General features: G+C 41.8%; 1 protein-coding gene across 2 annotated transcripts in view; it reads left to right on the top strand.

The window, feature by feature from the left end:
- Positions 1-15751, top strand: part of SNTG1 (syntrophin gamma 1) — a 628960-nt gene extending 613209 nt beyond the window's left edge. For both annotated transcript variants that reach the window (XM_074987189.1, XM_074987190.1), the window contains one exon: positions 12494-15751. In XM_074987189.1, coding sequence (XP_074843290.1) covers positions 12494-12652 — 159 coding nt within the window. In that variant the 3' untranslated portion in view covers positions 12653-15751. The remainder of the gene's footprint in view (positions 1-12493) is intronic.
- Positions 15752-16224: the final 473 nt, after the last annotated feature.

Raw genomic sequence — 16224 nt, 5'->3', positions numbered from 1 at the left:
TTGCTGTTGAGTCCACCCTGTGACCCTGTCTGCAGCTGTGCCTGGCACCCTTATTTCGATGTGTGCTATTTTGGCGTGTAGACGTTCCCTCGCAGCGCCTATTTCGATGTGGTGCTGCGCAACATCGACGTTGCCAGCCCTGGAGGACGTGTAGACGTTATTCATCAAAATAGCCTATTTCAATGTCGCCACATCGAAATAGGCTACTTCGATGTAGGCTTCACGTGTAGACATAGCCAGAAGCACCTTACATTTAAAAGGATGAGAACTATTTATCTGGTCTCCTTGAGAATTCAACATTTTTCATTGCTTTCCATATCACTTTCTTGTTCTTCTCTGTAGTCTTCAGTTCTCCCCTTCTCCAGAAAACAGAGTGCCAGTAGTTTTCTCTTGAACCGTTGCTTTCCCTCTATGTCTTTTTCCACCTTAGACTTGTTAAACAGTGTAGCCCAGGTTCTGTAGTTCCTTAGACATAAATACACATCTCATAGAGCTGGAAGGGATCTTGGGAGGTCATTGAGTCGACTCCCCTTCCTTTTTGTCAGGACCAAGCACCATCCCTGAAAGCTTTTTTATTTTTTAACCTATCTGCCTCAAACCATTAAATGGCTTCCTTAAAGACTGAGCTCACAACCTTGGGTATAGCAGCCCATGCTCAGCCCACTGAGCTCTCTTTAGCTCACAAGGGCTACATGTACACTAACCGAAAACTTCGAAATGGCCATGCAAATGGCCATTTCGAAGTTTACTAATGAAGCACTGAAATACATATTCAGCCCCTCATTAGCAAGCGGGCAGCCACGGCACTTCAAAATTGACGCAGCTCACCACCGCGTGGCTCGTCCAGATGGGGCTCCTTTTTGAAAGGATACTGGCAACTTCGAAGTCCCCTTATTCCCATCTGCTCATAGGAATAAAGGGACTTCGAAGTAGCCGGTGTCCTTTACAAAAGGAACCCTGTCTGGACGAGTCACGCAGCGGCGAGTCGCATCAATTTCGAAGTGCCGCGGCCACCCACATGCTAATGAGGCACTGAATATGTATTTCAGCGCTTCATTAGTAAACTTCAAAATGGTCATTTGCATGGCCATTTCGAAGTTTTTGGCTAGTATAGACACGGCCAAGGAGTAATGGCTGAATACTTTCCCATTGGGGAAATATTTCCCATCATTTAGATCAGTCCCTTTTGTAATCTAAAAATGCTTTCCTAGATCACCACAAAATATCATTTTAACTAAGTAGTCTTGGGTCCTAACCTTTCCACATATTTAATATATTTGAAATCAAGTGTTAGAGTTTACCCGTGTTCTGTCCAATATTTCTGTCTGTCTCTCCGCAGCAATGCAATGTAACTGCTATTAGCATTCATGTGGCCAGTCTGTGAATTAGTAACAGATTAAATTTGTTAATACAGTAGCTCTGATCTAATTAGATTTTATTAAAATGGAAAGTAATTATTATATCATATTATAGTTTTAGGGAAGTACTCATTGAGGTTTGTCTACGTGATCAATATAACTATCTGCTGCTCTTTCAAATAAAGTGACAAACGTACTTACCTGTCAATTAGTCGCTGAACAGTTTGGGAAAGAAGCAAACGGTACAATTTAGACATTTAGAATTGTCAATAGCAGGAATAAATTGTTGTTTTCCCTAGTTCAGAAAGAAAGAAAAGTTTGTGTGTTCAAACTAATTTTTTTCATTGCGAAATGACAGTGTTTATAGCGGTAAAAAGGATTATTTATTTTAGTGATGGTTGCAGGAAAGAATGTAAGTACAATTGTCCTTGGCAAAACTCATTTTCTCCTTGGGTGGTGATCAGGGACCATCTTTTCTCCTCGCTCCCTCAGTGGGGATCTATTTATGTTGGGATCCATGCATTTTAGTAAGCTCTTTGTGTGCCCCATGACATCCTTCCTGCTATCCACTGATGAGCACACCTACTATGGCTACATCTACACTAGCCCCAAACTTCGAAATGGCCACGCAAATGGCCATTTCAAAGTTTACTAATGAAGCGCTGAAATGCATATTCAGCGCTTCATTAGCATGCGGGCGGCCGCGGCACTTTGAAATTGACGCGCCTCGCCGCCGCGCGTCTCATCCCGACGGGGCTCCTTTTCGAAAGGACCCCGCCTACTTCTAAGTCCCCTTATTCCCATGAGCTGATGGGAATAGACACATGAGCTGGTGGGAATAGACACACTTGGTTTCAGTTGCGTAAAGAGGAAGGTTCAGCTTTCAGCATTGTGGGAAACTCTTATATAAAATATAATTTTATTGCCAGCAGGATAGTATACTCTTCCTGCAGTCCTCCGCCGACAAGGAAAGTCTTCATCAATCCTTTTGAAAGGACCCCGCCTACTTCTAAGTCCCCTTCTTCCCATGAGCTGATGGGAATAAGGGGACTTTGAAGTAGGCGAGGTCTTTTCGAAAAGGAGCCCCATCGGGACGAGAAGCGCGGCGAGGCACGTCAATTTCGAAGTGCCATGGCCTCCCGCATGCTAATGAAGTGCTGAATATGCATTTCAGCGCTTCATTAGTAAACTTCGAAATGGCCATTTGCGTGGCCATTTCGAAGTTTGGGGCTAGTGTAGACACGGCTTATGTGTTATAGTACAGTTCTCAGAAGCCCTTACATTCAATTAACATTTTTAAATGCCTGCACGTAAATCTGAATTGTTTTTATGATACATAAACCAAGATTATCACTTGTCCTCATTTCCTCTAACCAAATGATTGACTACTAAGCTGTCTTGTTACGGTTAATTATTAATTATGACAACTATACAAGACTTTTGTCACAAATGGTTTAGTTTTGTGGCATTATGCAATACCGTTGGATTTGTAAAAAATCCAAAACAAGTTGGATCATGATTGATGAAGACTTTCCTTGTCGGTGGAGGACTGCGGGAAGAGTATGCTATCCTGCTGGCAATAAAATTATATTTTATATAAGAGTTTCCCACAACGCTGAAAGCTGAACCTTCCTCTTTACGCAACTGAAACCAAGTGTGTCTATTGCAACCCCTCTATCTGTTAAAGACCTATCCATCATAACTCTTTCGTACCCTCATCCAGGCAATTCATTGCTGTTCAGTGCTTTGGAAAATGTTGTAGCACTTCTCCTTTCTTACCTACTTCGATGAGCAGTGAACAGTGTTCACCTTATAAAGTATTGTTCTTTATATCTGAATCAGTAACCCATTGATGTGAATGGGGAAGTTTATAACTCAAAGCTATAGCATCAGACTCTGCAAACTTAAGCAGACATTTTTGCATCTGTTGCTCTCAGATAGTCAGAAGTTTTTCTTGACAGCCATAGCAATTAAAGATTCTGGGTGCGCGTACACTTGCATTCCTCTTTCGAAAGAGGTATGCAAATGAGGTGATTTGAAAATGCAAATAAGTAAATTTGCATAGTTGGCACCTCATTTGCATATTCTAATTTTGAAAGAGCTTCTTTTGAAAACAGAAAGCCAGTGTAGACACTGCTCTTTCGAAAGTAAAACCATCTTTGAAAGAATCCTTCTTCCCTTTCCCTTTGTGTTTTTTAAAGAATAAAAATAAAAGAGGAGCTGAGTTTTTGGGGAAGAACTCAGAATCTGTCCACATCCTGATCATTAATTATTTTTGGGGGGGACAAGTATCCCACAACTCACATGAACTTAAAATCGTTGCATGGTGACAAGTACCAGACAGGTAGCCAAGTTAGTCTGTATCTTCAAAAACAACAAGAAGTCCTGTGGTACCCTATAGACTAACAGCTATTTTGAAATATAAGCTTTCATGGGCAAAAAATTGCCACAGGACTTCTTGTTGTTCTTAAAATCATTGTTTCCTCACATTTTCTTCAGTTATTATATCTCAGGGATTAACAAGGTCATTCAACTACTCTTGAGTTTTTTTCATGGAAGTTGGTTAATCTGGGTGTATGGGGTGTCCAGGGAGGAGTAGCACCTCTGGTGTGGGAACTTGTCGTGTCTCTTTGGGGCAGTTTGTGCACCTTTGGTCCCCACCTGGCACCCAGCTCTCACCTATGGCTCCAAGAAGCTGTAGCATGCAGCGGCCACACCCCAATAAACTGCTTCGACAGGTGGGCTAAACCAGGTGAGGGTAGCCGGCAGGTCTGAAACCTGCGGTGAGATAGGGAATTGCCTATCCCAGCATGCAAAGTTGACTCCGGCAGACTGGGTGGATGAGATCAACAGCAAGATCCAACGACCAGGAAGGCGGTCCTGCAACACTCTGTGGAGAGTGAAGGGCATGACAGGGCACCAAAGATGTAAGGCCATCCACTGCAGCCTAGGAAGTCCCAGCTGTGACGACTTTTCATACCACTGGAACCAGGCTTCTGAGGTCGGGAGACTGGAACTGCCCCTGTACAATGGCTTTTCCACTTTAAACATTCTCGTGCACAGGTTCTTTGCATGTTTTCATCCCTTCTGTCTACCTCAAAGTCCTACAGCAATGGCAGAGGGGCGAAGCGACAGGTGGAGGTGACCACTGGGAGTCATGGCTGCAAACCTGCACATAGGCAGCCTGTGGACTTTGGTCGCTTGACTCTGATCCCGGGAAGACAGAAGAGTTCGGCAGCATCCCAGGGGACTGAGCAGGCCTTTTTAGAAACAGCACTGCTCACCCTCAAAATGAGGGGACCCGAGATCAAAACAGTGACTATGTCATCAATTGCAGGCAGGACATTCGAGATGTTAAGATCACCAGGGCCATGCAGGGAGCTGAGTGCTGGATTGATCATAGACTTGTCAGATCAGTCCTTATGCTGCACGTCACACCACTGCACCGCAAGAAGCTCAAGGTTGTCAGACCCTCCTTCAACATGGGGTAGCTGCAACATCATCATCAACATCAACAACCATGGGCTCAGTGCCCATTGGTGTCTGATGCCTCTCTCGCTATTTCCTTCCATCTTTCCCTATGCAGTGCAGAGTGGCTTAGTTTCTGTAGACTAGTTCCACACCAATCTACCACATCATCTATCCATTCTCTGTGGGGTCTGCCTCTCCTATTTGAACTATCCATTATGCCAAATACTTGGGTCTTGATTTTTCATTCGTCGTTCATGCTGCAAATATGTCCAAATAGTTGTAGCTTCCGTTTTATAATCTTCTGCAGCAGGTTCTCTTTCGTCTGTATCTTCCAATATAATTCCTTATTGGTGACCTTCTGCATCCATCCTATTCTCAGAATCTTTCTATAACAACTCCTTTTGAATGCCAATATTCTTCTTTTCGAATCTTTCGTTATCACCCATGTCTCACATCCGTGCAACATGCTGCTGAATAAATACTTTTTCAAGATGCCCAGCTTCGTTCTTAAGCTAACTGCTTTGCTTTTCCAGATCTTATCCATCGCCTTCAAATTCGCTCTTGCTTTCGCTATTCTAGTCACTATTTCCTTCTTACAGTTTAGATCATATGTTATGTTACTCTCCAAATATGTGAACTTCTCTACATTTTCTAGTTCAATACCATCAACACTGATCTTCCTTCCTATTTCCTTATCTCCAAATACCATTGTTTTTGTTTTATCAAGGTTCATAATCAGTCTGTACTGCTTCCCTTCTTCATTTAACACCCACACTGTTTTCACTAGCTTCTCCTCATCTTCCTCAATGGTAAATATATCATCCGTGCACCTCAAGTTGTTAATTCTTTTCCCATGGACAGATATCCCTTCTACCTCTTCCTTGATCTTGTCCATTACTCTCTCCAAATGTGCAATGAAGATAATTGGTGATATTGGATCTTCTTGTCTCGTACCTCTACTTGTTTTAAACCAACTTCCCAACTCCCCGCATGTTCTTACCGCTGCCTCTGCATTATCATTGATATCTTTCAACAACCATATCAGTCTGCTATCCTCTCCATATGACTCCAACACCACCCAAGTCGCTTTCTGATCTATAATGTCAAATACCTTTTGAAAATCAATGAAGCAAGTGTATACGTTTTTGTTCTTTCGTTGAACTTTCTCCGCTATCAGTCTTAGTGCCAATATCTTCTGTATGGTATTTCTATTTTTTCTGAACCCTGCTTGCTCACCTGCTATATGTTCTATATTCCTCTATCTGCGATCTTAATCTTTCAGTCAATATCATCATCAGCACCTTACCTAGACGACTTGTTAGGGCAATCAATCTGTAGTTCTTGCACTCCAATGTAGTTCCTTTCTTGGGTATTGTCACTAGCACAGATCTTGTCCATTCCTTAGGTGTCTTCCCTTCTTTCCATGCTATATTATATAGTCGGTGTATTTCCTGAATCATTCTTCCTCCAACATATTTGATCATCTCTCCTGTGATCTTATCATTTCGAGGGCTCTTGTTGTTCTTTAGTCGTTTCACTGCTTTTTCTACTTCCTCCTTTGAAATATCAGTCTTGTTGTCAATGCTCGGGGGAGATATCTCTTTCAGTTCTTCAATCAGTCTCTCTGAGACACTTGGGTCCAACTGTGCTTTGTATAGATCGGTGTAATATCTCGTCCATCACTGCACAATCATCTCCCTGTTCATGAGCACTTCTTCATTCTCATCTTTGATAGCTATCTTATTTAGTTGCCATTTCCTATTAATATTCCTAATTGTCTTAATTAGAGCTGCTTCAGAAGGAAATGGAGAGATACCGATGTGATATACTTGGACTGGCAGAAATGCATTGATGGGATCAGGAGAGATATGCGGTTGCGAAGTCATTTGGTCAGGAAACAAAATGAAGCATGAAGCAGGAGTTGGATTCCTTTTCAGCAAAACAGCTAGAAGCGCATTATTAGGATACAAACTGGTGAGTGCAAGAATGATGGTCACGCGATTCGAAGGAAAATTGTTCAACATCTCAGTCATTCAGGTGTATGCACTCATGTCAGACAGTACGGAGGAAGAGATTGAGGTATTCTATAAAGACTTGACAAAGATGGTGGAGGAGATACCAAATAAAGATGTGTTGATGATCGGAGGAGATTGGAATGCGAAGGTTGGGAGAGAGTCATGGGAAGGTTTGGACATAGAGAAAGAAACGAGTGAGGTGAGAAACTGTTATAGTTAGCTACAGAGCATGAGGTGGTGATTTGCAACACGAGATTCCAACAAAAGCATTGTAAGAAGTGGACATGGCAATCAAGTGACAGGAAGTCCAAGAACATGATAGATATGATTTTGATAAGAAGAAGATGGATAACATCAGTACCGCAGCGATGAACTTTCCAAGGAGCAGATATAGACTCAGACCACAGTCTAGTGATTGCAAACATCAAGATAAAACTCAAAAGAAAATGCAAGACACAGTTTAAGAAAAGAAGAGATGTGGTGAGGCTATGTGAGGAAGAAACAGGGAATGCATACAGAGCAGCACTTGAAGAGAAGATTAAGAATATTGCCACAGAGAAAGACCTAGATAAGAGAGTCGCAGGGATAGCCATCGCTATAGAAGAGGCAATTGAGCAGGCTGTTCCAGGAGAAGATCAATAAGAAGTGGATTACCCAGAAGACACTGAAGTTGGTTCAAGAGGAAAGAGTGTTGAAGATCAGAAGAGATGTTTCTGAGATGGCAGAACAGCAATATAGGATGAAATACAATGAAGTAAGGAAAGCAGCCAGAAAGGATAAGGAGAAATGGTTAGAGGAGCAATGTGAAGATATTGAGAGGTATTACAGCAAAGGTAAGACCAGGAAGGTGTATAAGACAATTAAGCTACAACATATTGGTCATCATGAGAAATTTGCAGCCTGCCTTGATGAAGTGTTGACGTCCCATGGACCTCTGACTGGAGACCCAACACAAAACTGGGACCAGTTCAAAACCCTGGTGATGGAGTCAGCCAAGTCAACACGAGGACTGAAAAAGAGACTTCACCAAGACTGGTCTGATGAAAATGATGATGCCATCATGAAGATCTTAGAGGAAAAACAGAACACATTTCTGCTGTGGCAAAAAGATGAGTCCTCAATCTCCAAACGTGATCGTTTCAAACACCTTCAGAGCCAGGCGCAAACGGCACTTCACAAAATGCAAGATGAGTGGTGGGAGAGGAAAGCTGATGAAGTCCAATACTATGCTGACACCAAGAACTCCAAGATGTTCTTCAGTGCTATCAAAGCTATATATGGACCTTCAAAGCCAAGTACTACACCTGTCCTGTCTGCAGATGACATGACCCTTCTGAGGGAGAAGAACAGCATCAATAATAGGTGGAGAGAGCACTTCAGCAACCTTCTCAACAGACCCTCCATTGTCGACCCTGTGGCCCGAGACCAGATCCCTCAGAAACACACAATAGACAGTCTTGACCTGCCTCCTACAATGGATGAGGTCAAAAAGGGAATCAGCCAGACCAGCTCTGGCAAAGCCTCTGGGATGGACCGTATCCCTGCTGAAATTTTCAAAGTGTCAGGACCAGTGTCACTTGTGGCCTTTCACAACATCTTGATCAGCATCTGGGAAGAAGAAGACATGCCCAAAGACTTTAAGGATGCCACAATCAGCTCACTCTTCAAGAACAAGGGCAACAAAGCTGACTGTGGAAATTACCGGAGCATCTCCCTTCTCTGTACTGCTGGGAAGATCTTGGCTTGAGTCATCCTCAACTCTCTGATCACCAGCATCTCAGAGGAAAACCTACCAGAGGCACAGTGTGGTTTTCACCCAGGCCACAGCACCACTGACATGATCTTTGCTGTTCGTCAGGTCCAGGAAAAGTGCACAGAGCAGAACTTGGATGGATCTGAACACTGTCTTTATAGACATGACCAAGGCTTTTGACACCATCAACAGAGAAGACCTGTGGATTATCCTGTCAAAACTTGGCTTCTCGAGAAGATTCGTTAACCTCATATGTTCCACGATGACATGACTGGCTTTGTTCTTTCAAATGGTGAGTCCTCTGATCCATTTGAGATATCCAATGGTGTGAAGCAAGGGTGCGTGCTGGCCCCAGTGTTATTCAACCTCTTTTTCACGTGAGTCCTCAGCCACGCAGTTAGGGACCTTGACCCTGGTGTCTACATGAAATACAGACTTGATGAGTCACTTTTCGACCTTTGTCATCTGAATGCTAAAACCAAGACACTTGAGAGTCTCATCCTTGAAGCCCTTTTTGCTGATGACTGTGCACTTGTGGCACACAAGGAATCTGATCTCCAGCTCATCATCAACAAGTTTGCTGATGCCACTCACCTCTTTGGTTTGACCGTCATCCTAGGGAAGACCGAGGTACTGTTTCAACCTGCTCCAGGATTTACTGCTCTCCCTTCTTCAATCTTTATTGAAGGAACAGAGTTAAAAACAGTAGAGGAGTACGTTGGCAGTGTGATAGCCAATGATGGCTTCCTTGACAAAGAAATCAATGCCAGAATCTGCCAGGCCAGCCAGGCACTAGGCTGTAGTCCTGACCAGTCTCCTGTATGGCTGTGAAACCTGGACCTTGTACAGAAAACATATAAAACTTCTGGAGCACTTCCACACTTGCAGCCTGAGGTCAATACTGCACATTCGATGACAGGACAGAGTTACAAACCTGGAAGTCCTGGACAGAGCAGGAACCATGAACATCGAAGCCATGATTCTGAAAGCCCAGCTTTGCTGGACAGAGCATGTCATACGAATGGGGGGAGTCAAGAATCCCTAAGCAACTCCTCTATGGTGAACTCTTCCAGGGCAAAAGGAATCAAGGTAGGCTTCGCAATAGGTATAAAGACTGCGTGAAGGCCAACATTGCTCTCGCTGGTTTAAAACCAGATCAGCTAGAGCAGCATGCAAAAGACTGAATAGGCTGGCATGCTCTCGTATGACATACTTGTGACAAATTTGAAGACCAGCGACGCATACGTCTCATTGATGCTCATAAGAGGAAGAAAGCAACAACAGCAGCCACACCAACAGAGCCAGGACAATTCCCTTGCCCCCACTGTGAATGCCCATGCTGTTCAAAGCTTGGACTCCTCAGCCACATGCAAGTCCACAAGTGATGAGTCTGTGCAAGCTCAAGATGTCATCGTTGGACAGAATGAACTACCTACTACTACTGGTTACTCTAATTTGCTGGCAAATGGTGTGAAAATAGAAAGAACTGGGACATCCTGAACATTGATTGGAATTTTTAGTTAAACGTCACATATGTATTATGATACATACCTTTATTACTTGATCTCATACTGATTTTTCTACATGATCCCTGAATAATTTATTGCATGGGGTGGATATAAAAGGGAACTGAATAAAGTTTACAGAAGCAGAAATCTGGTGTTTCCTAGTTTTAAGTGCCTTACTTTACAACCTAAAAGACTTTATTTTAATATAGTATTTTATGAATAATAATAGCAGAATATTCTTAATGAACAACACTAATAATTGTTTGAGGTCTGTGAAAAATGAATCTAGCCAGTGTGTTACAATTACAGAACCATTTGTGCTAATTGATAAAGTTTACACTAATACGTTGTGAAAATTTATTGTCCATTGTTGTTAACTATGGAATGTATAGGAACAGTCAGCCAGTAAGAGTACTGAATATACTTAACCAATCCTCAAGCTATCATGTTAGATTTAATGGGCCTTAGTTTGTTCAGAAAATCAAGGAAAAATCATGTGCTTTGTACACACAGGCTACGTCTACACTTACAAGTTCTTTTGAAACATTTTTCAAAAGAAGGGGGCTCTTTTGAAAGATCCTGTGGAGAGTTTACACACAAAAAGCATTGTTTTGAAAGTAAATCAAAAGACTGCAGAGCTCCTTTCGAAAGTGCTCTTCCATTCCTATTTCAGGAAGATTGCCTTCTTTCAAAAGTTTCTTTTGAAAGAAAATGTGGGTAGATATTTCTCAGGGCCCTTCTTTCACAAGAGCAGTTCTCATGGCACCTGATTTGTCAATCCCTGGCCCGTTCTTTTGAAAGAATGGGGGCTGTGTGGGCGCTCTTTCAAAAGACCAGATTACTCCTTTGATCCTCTTTTTTGTGTGTGGATGCACTCTTTCAAAAGGAGTTCTTTCAGAAAAGATCTTCTGGAAGGGTTTGTCAAAAGATCTCTGTCGTGTAGATGGAGCCAAAGTGTGTAGTACGAGAAGTATTTAAGTGTTCCAGTGTAGTATTGGTTTCTCTTTTTAAGCACTGGGTGCCATTTCATTGTACTTGCAGAAGGATGGGTAGAAAAAGAAATGGAACACTACTTTATTATGAGTGTTGGTTCATGGTGCAAAGTAGCTTCTGTGACAACATGCTCTTTTCTCATGCTCAGAGTTTTCTGAATTTCTGATCTTAGTTTCTGCTAGAAAATTGGAGTAAAGTCCCTGAAAGAGTGGTGAAAATTTATCTGTCCGATGTTTACAAACAAAAATCACTCAAAAGAGATTTTTTAAAATAAAGCACAGATGGCAGGTGTGTGAAACTTGGCATGAACTTAGTCATTTTAATCGAAAATTAGAGGTTTGGAGAGTTAGAAAAATATTTTAATTAAAAATTAAAAATTCAATTCTAAGCATGGCAAGAAGGAATCTGCTCTGATTTTAACAGAGAACAATGAAGCCCGCTCCTGCCCCCCTGGCCATTTATTATATCACTTTATAATCACCCAGGAAGGATTTCTACTTTCACTCTGCTTCAACATTTCATAGAAAGGTGTGAATGTTTCACTGAATTACACATGGCACAGTTGTCTCCAGGGACAAACAAACAAACAAAACACCCTCTACATCGGGGACAGGAAAAATAATTGCAGTCTTAAAAATATCCTGGATGCAGTCATTTTGAGAGGATCTGGCAACTTTTGTGGATGCTACTATATTCTCAGCATCCTTTTTTAAAAATCTTTACACCCTACCATACAGACAGAAAATGATAGAAAAATCTGTCTGTTAAAGGACACTACAGAAATTTCTTGGCAACATAAAAAAGAAGCCATCGAAGTGTTCTCTTTTTCTGCTTTTGTTTACACTGAAATAGATGGACCTGATTTTTCAGTGGGAATTTTGAATGTGTGAAACTGAGAAATTCAACCCTATTTGCCACAATGTACCATTCCTTCAAGCATGGAACTAGCTCAGTGTTCAAGTTCCCCCAGTGCAAAAGTTCAGCGGGGCGGACAGGTGGGAGAGGGACCCAGCTCTGCACCCCAGAAGGGGTGGGGCCAATTGCAGAAGGGGTAGGACTTAGCACCATCAGCAGTGCTTCATGTTGTGTGGAGCAGCAAAGACCCAGAGCAGCACTGCTTGCACTTCAAAGGGGCTTGGAGCCCTGGACTCTGCTATTGACAAAGTAGCAGCAGCACTGGTGGCCAGAGCTCCGGGCCATTTTGAATTGCTGAGTCCCAGAGCAATGGCCCTCTTGTCCCTGCCTCCAACCTGCCCCTTTGGCGGCCTTGGCCATGTTAATAACTTTCTGTCATACGATTAAAACATTTATGTTTGAGCCTCAGTTCAGTGATGGGGATTGCTTATTGCTGTATTGTTTCACTCTTCTGTTTAATCTCTTTGTTTTCACTTTTAGGAGTTGGAATTTTCCAATCTGTTTGCAGTCCTTCACTGTATCCACTCATTCTTTGCTGCTAAAGTGGCTTGTTTGGACCCACTATATGTAGGCAGTCAAGCCACCACATCTGCTGTTGCCACAACTTCTGGTACTGGCAAATTAAAGTATACTACTTGACATCTTGCATTTCAGCTCTGCCACTTACCAACAGTACATAACAATGTATAAAATATTAATCAAACCTAGACCTTTGGGGAACTGCAAATCTGGAAACCAATCCAAAAGGCAAGTGATGCTGCAGTTTAAGCAGAAAAATGGTTACATGGGATTGTACATTCATCTCTGTTCTGCAACTCCAGTAAGTAATTCTAGCCGAAGCCCTGGAATAGAATGGATATGCTTTTAGTATGATCTATTTGTACTTACACAGTGCTTTAAGTAACACTGGAGGCAAAAGAAAAAGAAATGACACAGTGAAGCACTTAAGTATTTAAAAAAATTTTCAACTGTCTGTAAGAATACGCAACTAGGATCGCCATTTACTTGTTTTCAGATGTTTTTATATGACAACATACAAAGCTCTATGAACTTAGGGCAATATCATAATATTAAAAATGACATAACAAAAAGTAAGAGGCATATAGTTTGTGACAACAAGGAGATAAGCATGAAAAAGTATTTGTGTAAGTATCTCCTCAAAGAAGAAAGCACTTTAAACACTTGTAAATCATACCATTTTTCTATATGAGAACATGCTATTATTGTTTATTTTGTTGTCATTCTGTTCTAATAGTAAATGATAAAGTTATAGCCATATTGGTCTAGCACGTAAAGAGAAATATAGTGAAGAAGCTTTTTCCAAACACAGGGCCATCTCTGAATCAAAATAGGCAGGATACGAACTTGATTTCAATTATAAATTAATTACAAGCTAGTGATAGATCTGGTTCCTTTGTTAATTCTTCTGTTTTGAAGAGAAAGTGGTCTTGTAATCTAATGGTACTTGTTTGCAAAGCCTAAATATTGAATTATGTTTCAGACACTGTACACCTAGAGTATTGTTTTAGTATGTAATGTTGATTTCATATCACAAGCAAGGAGGCAAGAACTCTGTTCCACTCAGGATTTTAAAGAAGAAAACAAAAAAAGAGGCACTAACAGTTACACTGGAAAAATGATTTCACACCTTAAATTCTTACCAATTAAATGACGGTATTCCTATTTTTTGTATTTCAAGATGGGAACAAATTGAATAAACTGGAAAGATAGAATAATTGCCATAATTCATAGAAACTTTCTGTATTAAATATATGACATTATAAAGGACCACATATTGTTCGTATTATTCTAAGAGCCTAATTTCATGATGAATGTGAAGTTTAAGTAGTAAATTTAAGTAGTAAAATTGTCCAGGTATCCAAAGATACACTATTTGAATGCCATTTTTGCAAATGACTTCCTTTTTGGACCGGCAACCATATCTCTGAACATGGTCAAATGTTGGGAATATGTGTGTGGTGCTCGCTGAAACCTAATACATTGGGGGATGGGATGAGGGGGGGGCTAAACATGACCACATAACTGAAAATAATCAAATATTTATACACAGAGGGTAATACCGCACATCTTACTGAAGGAAAATACCCTTCTGCAGCTCTAGCTTGTGTACATGCTAATCATTGTTTTGTTATTTCTTGTTATTGCTGGAATATATTTGGTTGGCAGGTAGGGAAAGGAAAAGCAAAAAAAAATGTGAAGTTTGCAAAAGTATTCATCCAATTAATGCAAGTTAAGCGCAACTCAAAATCCTGCTTCCCCAGGCCCTGACTCAACCCCCTGCAGCCCTGCATGGCCCCGGTGCAATAACCCCCTGCCCTACTTCAGCACCCTAACGGGCCGGCTTATCCCCCCCATGCATGGCTCTGGCTTACCCCCTGCAAGCGGCTCCAGCTAACCCCATTCCGTGTGCATGGCTCCAGCTCACACCCTCCTCGCACATGGCTCTGGCTCACCCAACCCCCTCCTCTGCATCCCTAATCCAGCCCAGGATTAACCACCCTGCTCCCCTTCCGACAGCCCCAACCCACCACCAGGTTTAACCCTCCCCAACTGCCTCCCTCCCCCCCAACCCGAGCACTGACCTTCCAAAAGGAACTCCAGGTGCTCCGGCTGCTTCCCTGGCTGCAAAACACATGTTCCGCCAGGGAAATAGCTGCCCCCTGACTTATGCGAAATTGGAGTTACGTGAGTGTGTATATGATACATAACGGATATCATGCCATGTGAAGGCGCTAGAGTTTGATGAGCTTCATCTGGAAGAATGTGATTTGAAATCAAACACATTCTGCGTAGTACTGAAAAGGATCAGTGAAGTATCTGGGGCAAAAGCTCTTGCAAGCTACACCAGAGGTTTATTGCATGATGTGTATGTAGAGCTGCCATTGTCACCAGTGGGAGTTTTTCACATATAACAAGCATAGCATATTTAACAGAGGCTGCAGTGCAAATTGGAAATTGGAGTTTCACCTTGGTTTGGAAGATCTAAACTAACTAATGGGATTCAGTGGTAGTTTTGGTTTCAAGAAGCTGAAGCAGATGCATAATATTAGCACTGACTGCATTTCTGTCTTGGTATAAAAATACAGGAATGATTGCCATATTAGTGAGACAAGACGAGTGAGGTAATGTCTTTTACTGGGTGAAGTTGGTCTTGAAAGATACTACCTCACCCATTTTGTGTCTCTCATGTCTTGAAACTGAGATGGCTGCCCCACACTGTGGACTACTGTCACAGACGTAAAACCTTTCCTAATTTATTCAGTGGTGGATATGCTTGACAGGCTCTTCATAAGAGACTGGGGTAACTGGTAAGTGGAAAGACAACACTGGGACCAAGGGAGGCAAGTTTTAAAGTATGTATATGAAGACTATAAAGGTAATGAGAAAAAGTTAAATATCTATGAAAAAGTTGAAAGGCCACTTACTTCTCTTGGATACATTTATGACTCCCATTTTAATCACTAATCACTTCCTGCATGTGTGTCCAAAGGAAAAAAAAATAAGGATAGTAGCATTAACACAGGAAGTATTACAATCACCATTGTGGGTATCAAAATGTTTATAATTCTGGTCATCCAAGCAACTATCAAAATTATATACAGCTAATTAAACTATTGTCTTCTTGAAAAAGGCAGTGTTACGTTTAACTACCAACTACCATTGCAGAAATGCAAATGGCCATTTTGAAGATTACTAATGAGGCATTGAAATGCATATTCAGCACCTCATTAGTATACCACCGGCTGCGGCTTTTTGAAATTGCCGCATTTCACTCCTGTGAGGCTCATCCAGATGGGGGCCCTTTTCGAAAGGACCCTGCCAACTTCTAAATCCCCTTATTCCTATCCACTGAATTTAAAGATATCAGCTGATAGGAATCAGGGAATTTCGATGTTGTTGGGGTCCTTTCGAAAAGGGTCCCTGTCTGGACGAGCTGTGTGGGAGCGAAATGTGACAAGTTTGAAGAACCACGGCCAGCAGCATGCAAATGAGGCCCTGAATATGCATTTCAGTGCCTCATTAGTAGTCTTCAAAATGGCCATTTGCATGGCCATTTCAAAGTTTTCTCTTAGCGTAGACATAGCCAAAATGTATTTTGCCTACTCTTACTTTACAAGACACACCACTCTGAAGTGTAAGTTAAAATACTTGGTTTGAGTCATAATGGAAAATGTTAGATTGAGTTGAAC

This window comes from Carettochelys insculpta, chromosome 2, assembly GCF_033958435.1.
Source record: "Carettochelys insculpta isolate YL-2023 chromosome 2, ASM3395843v1, whole genome shotgun sequence".
Lineage (NCBI taxonomy): Eukaryota > Metazoa > Chordata > Testudines > Carettochelyidae > Carettochelys > Carettochelys insculpta.
This window is presented reverse-complemented; position numbering and strand designations above follow the sequence as displayed.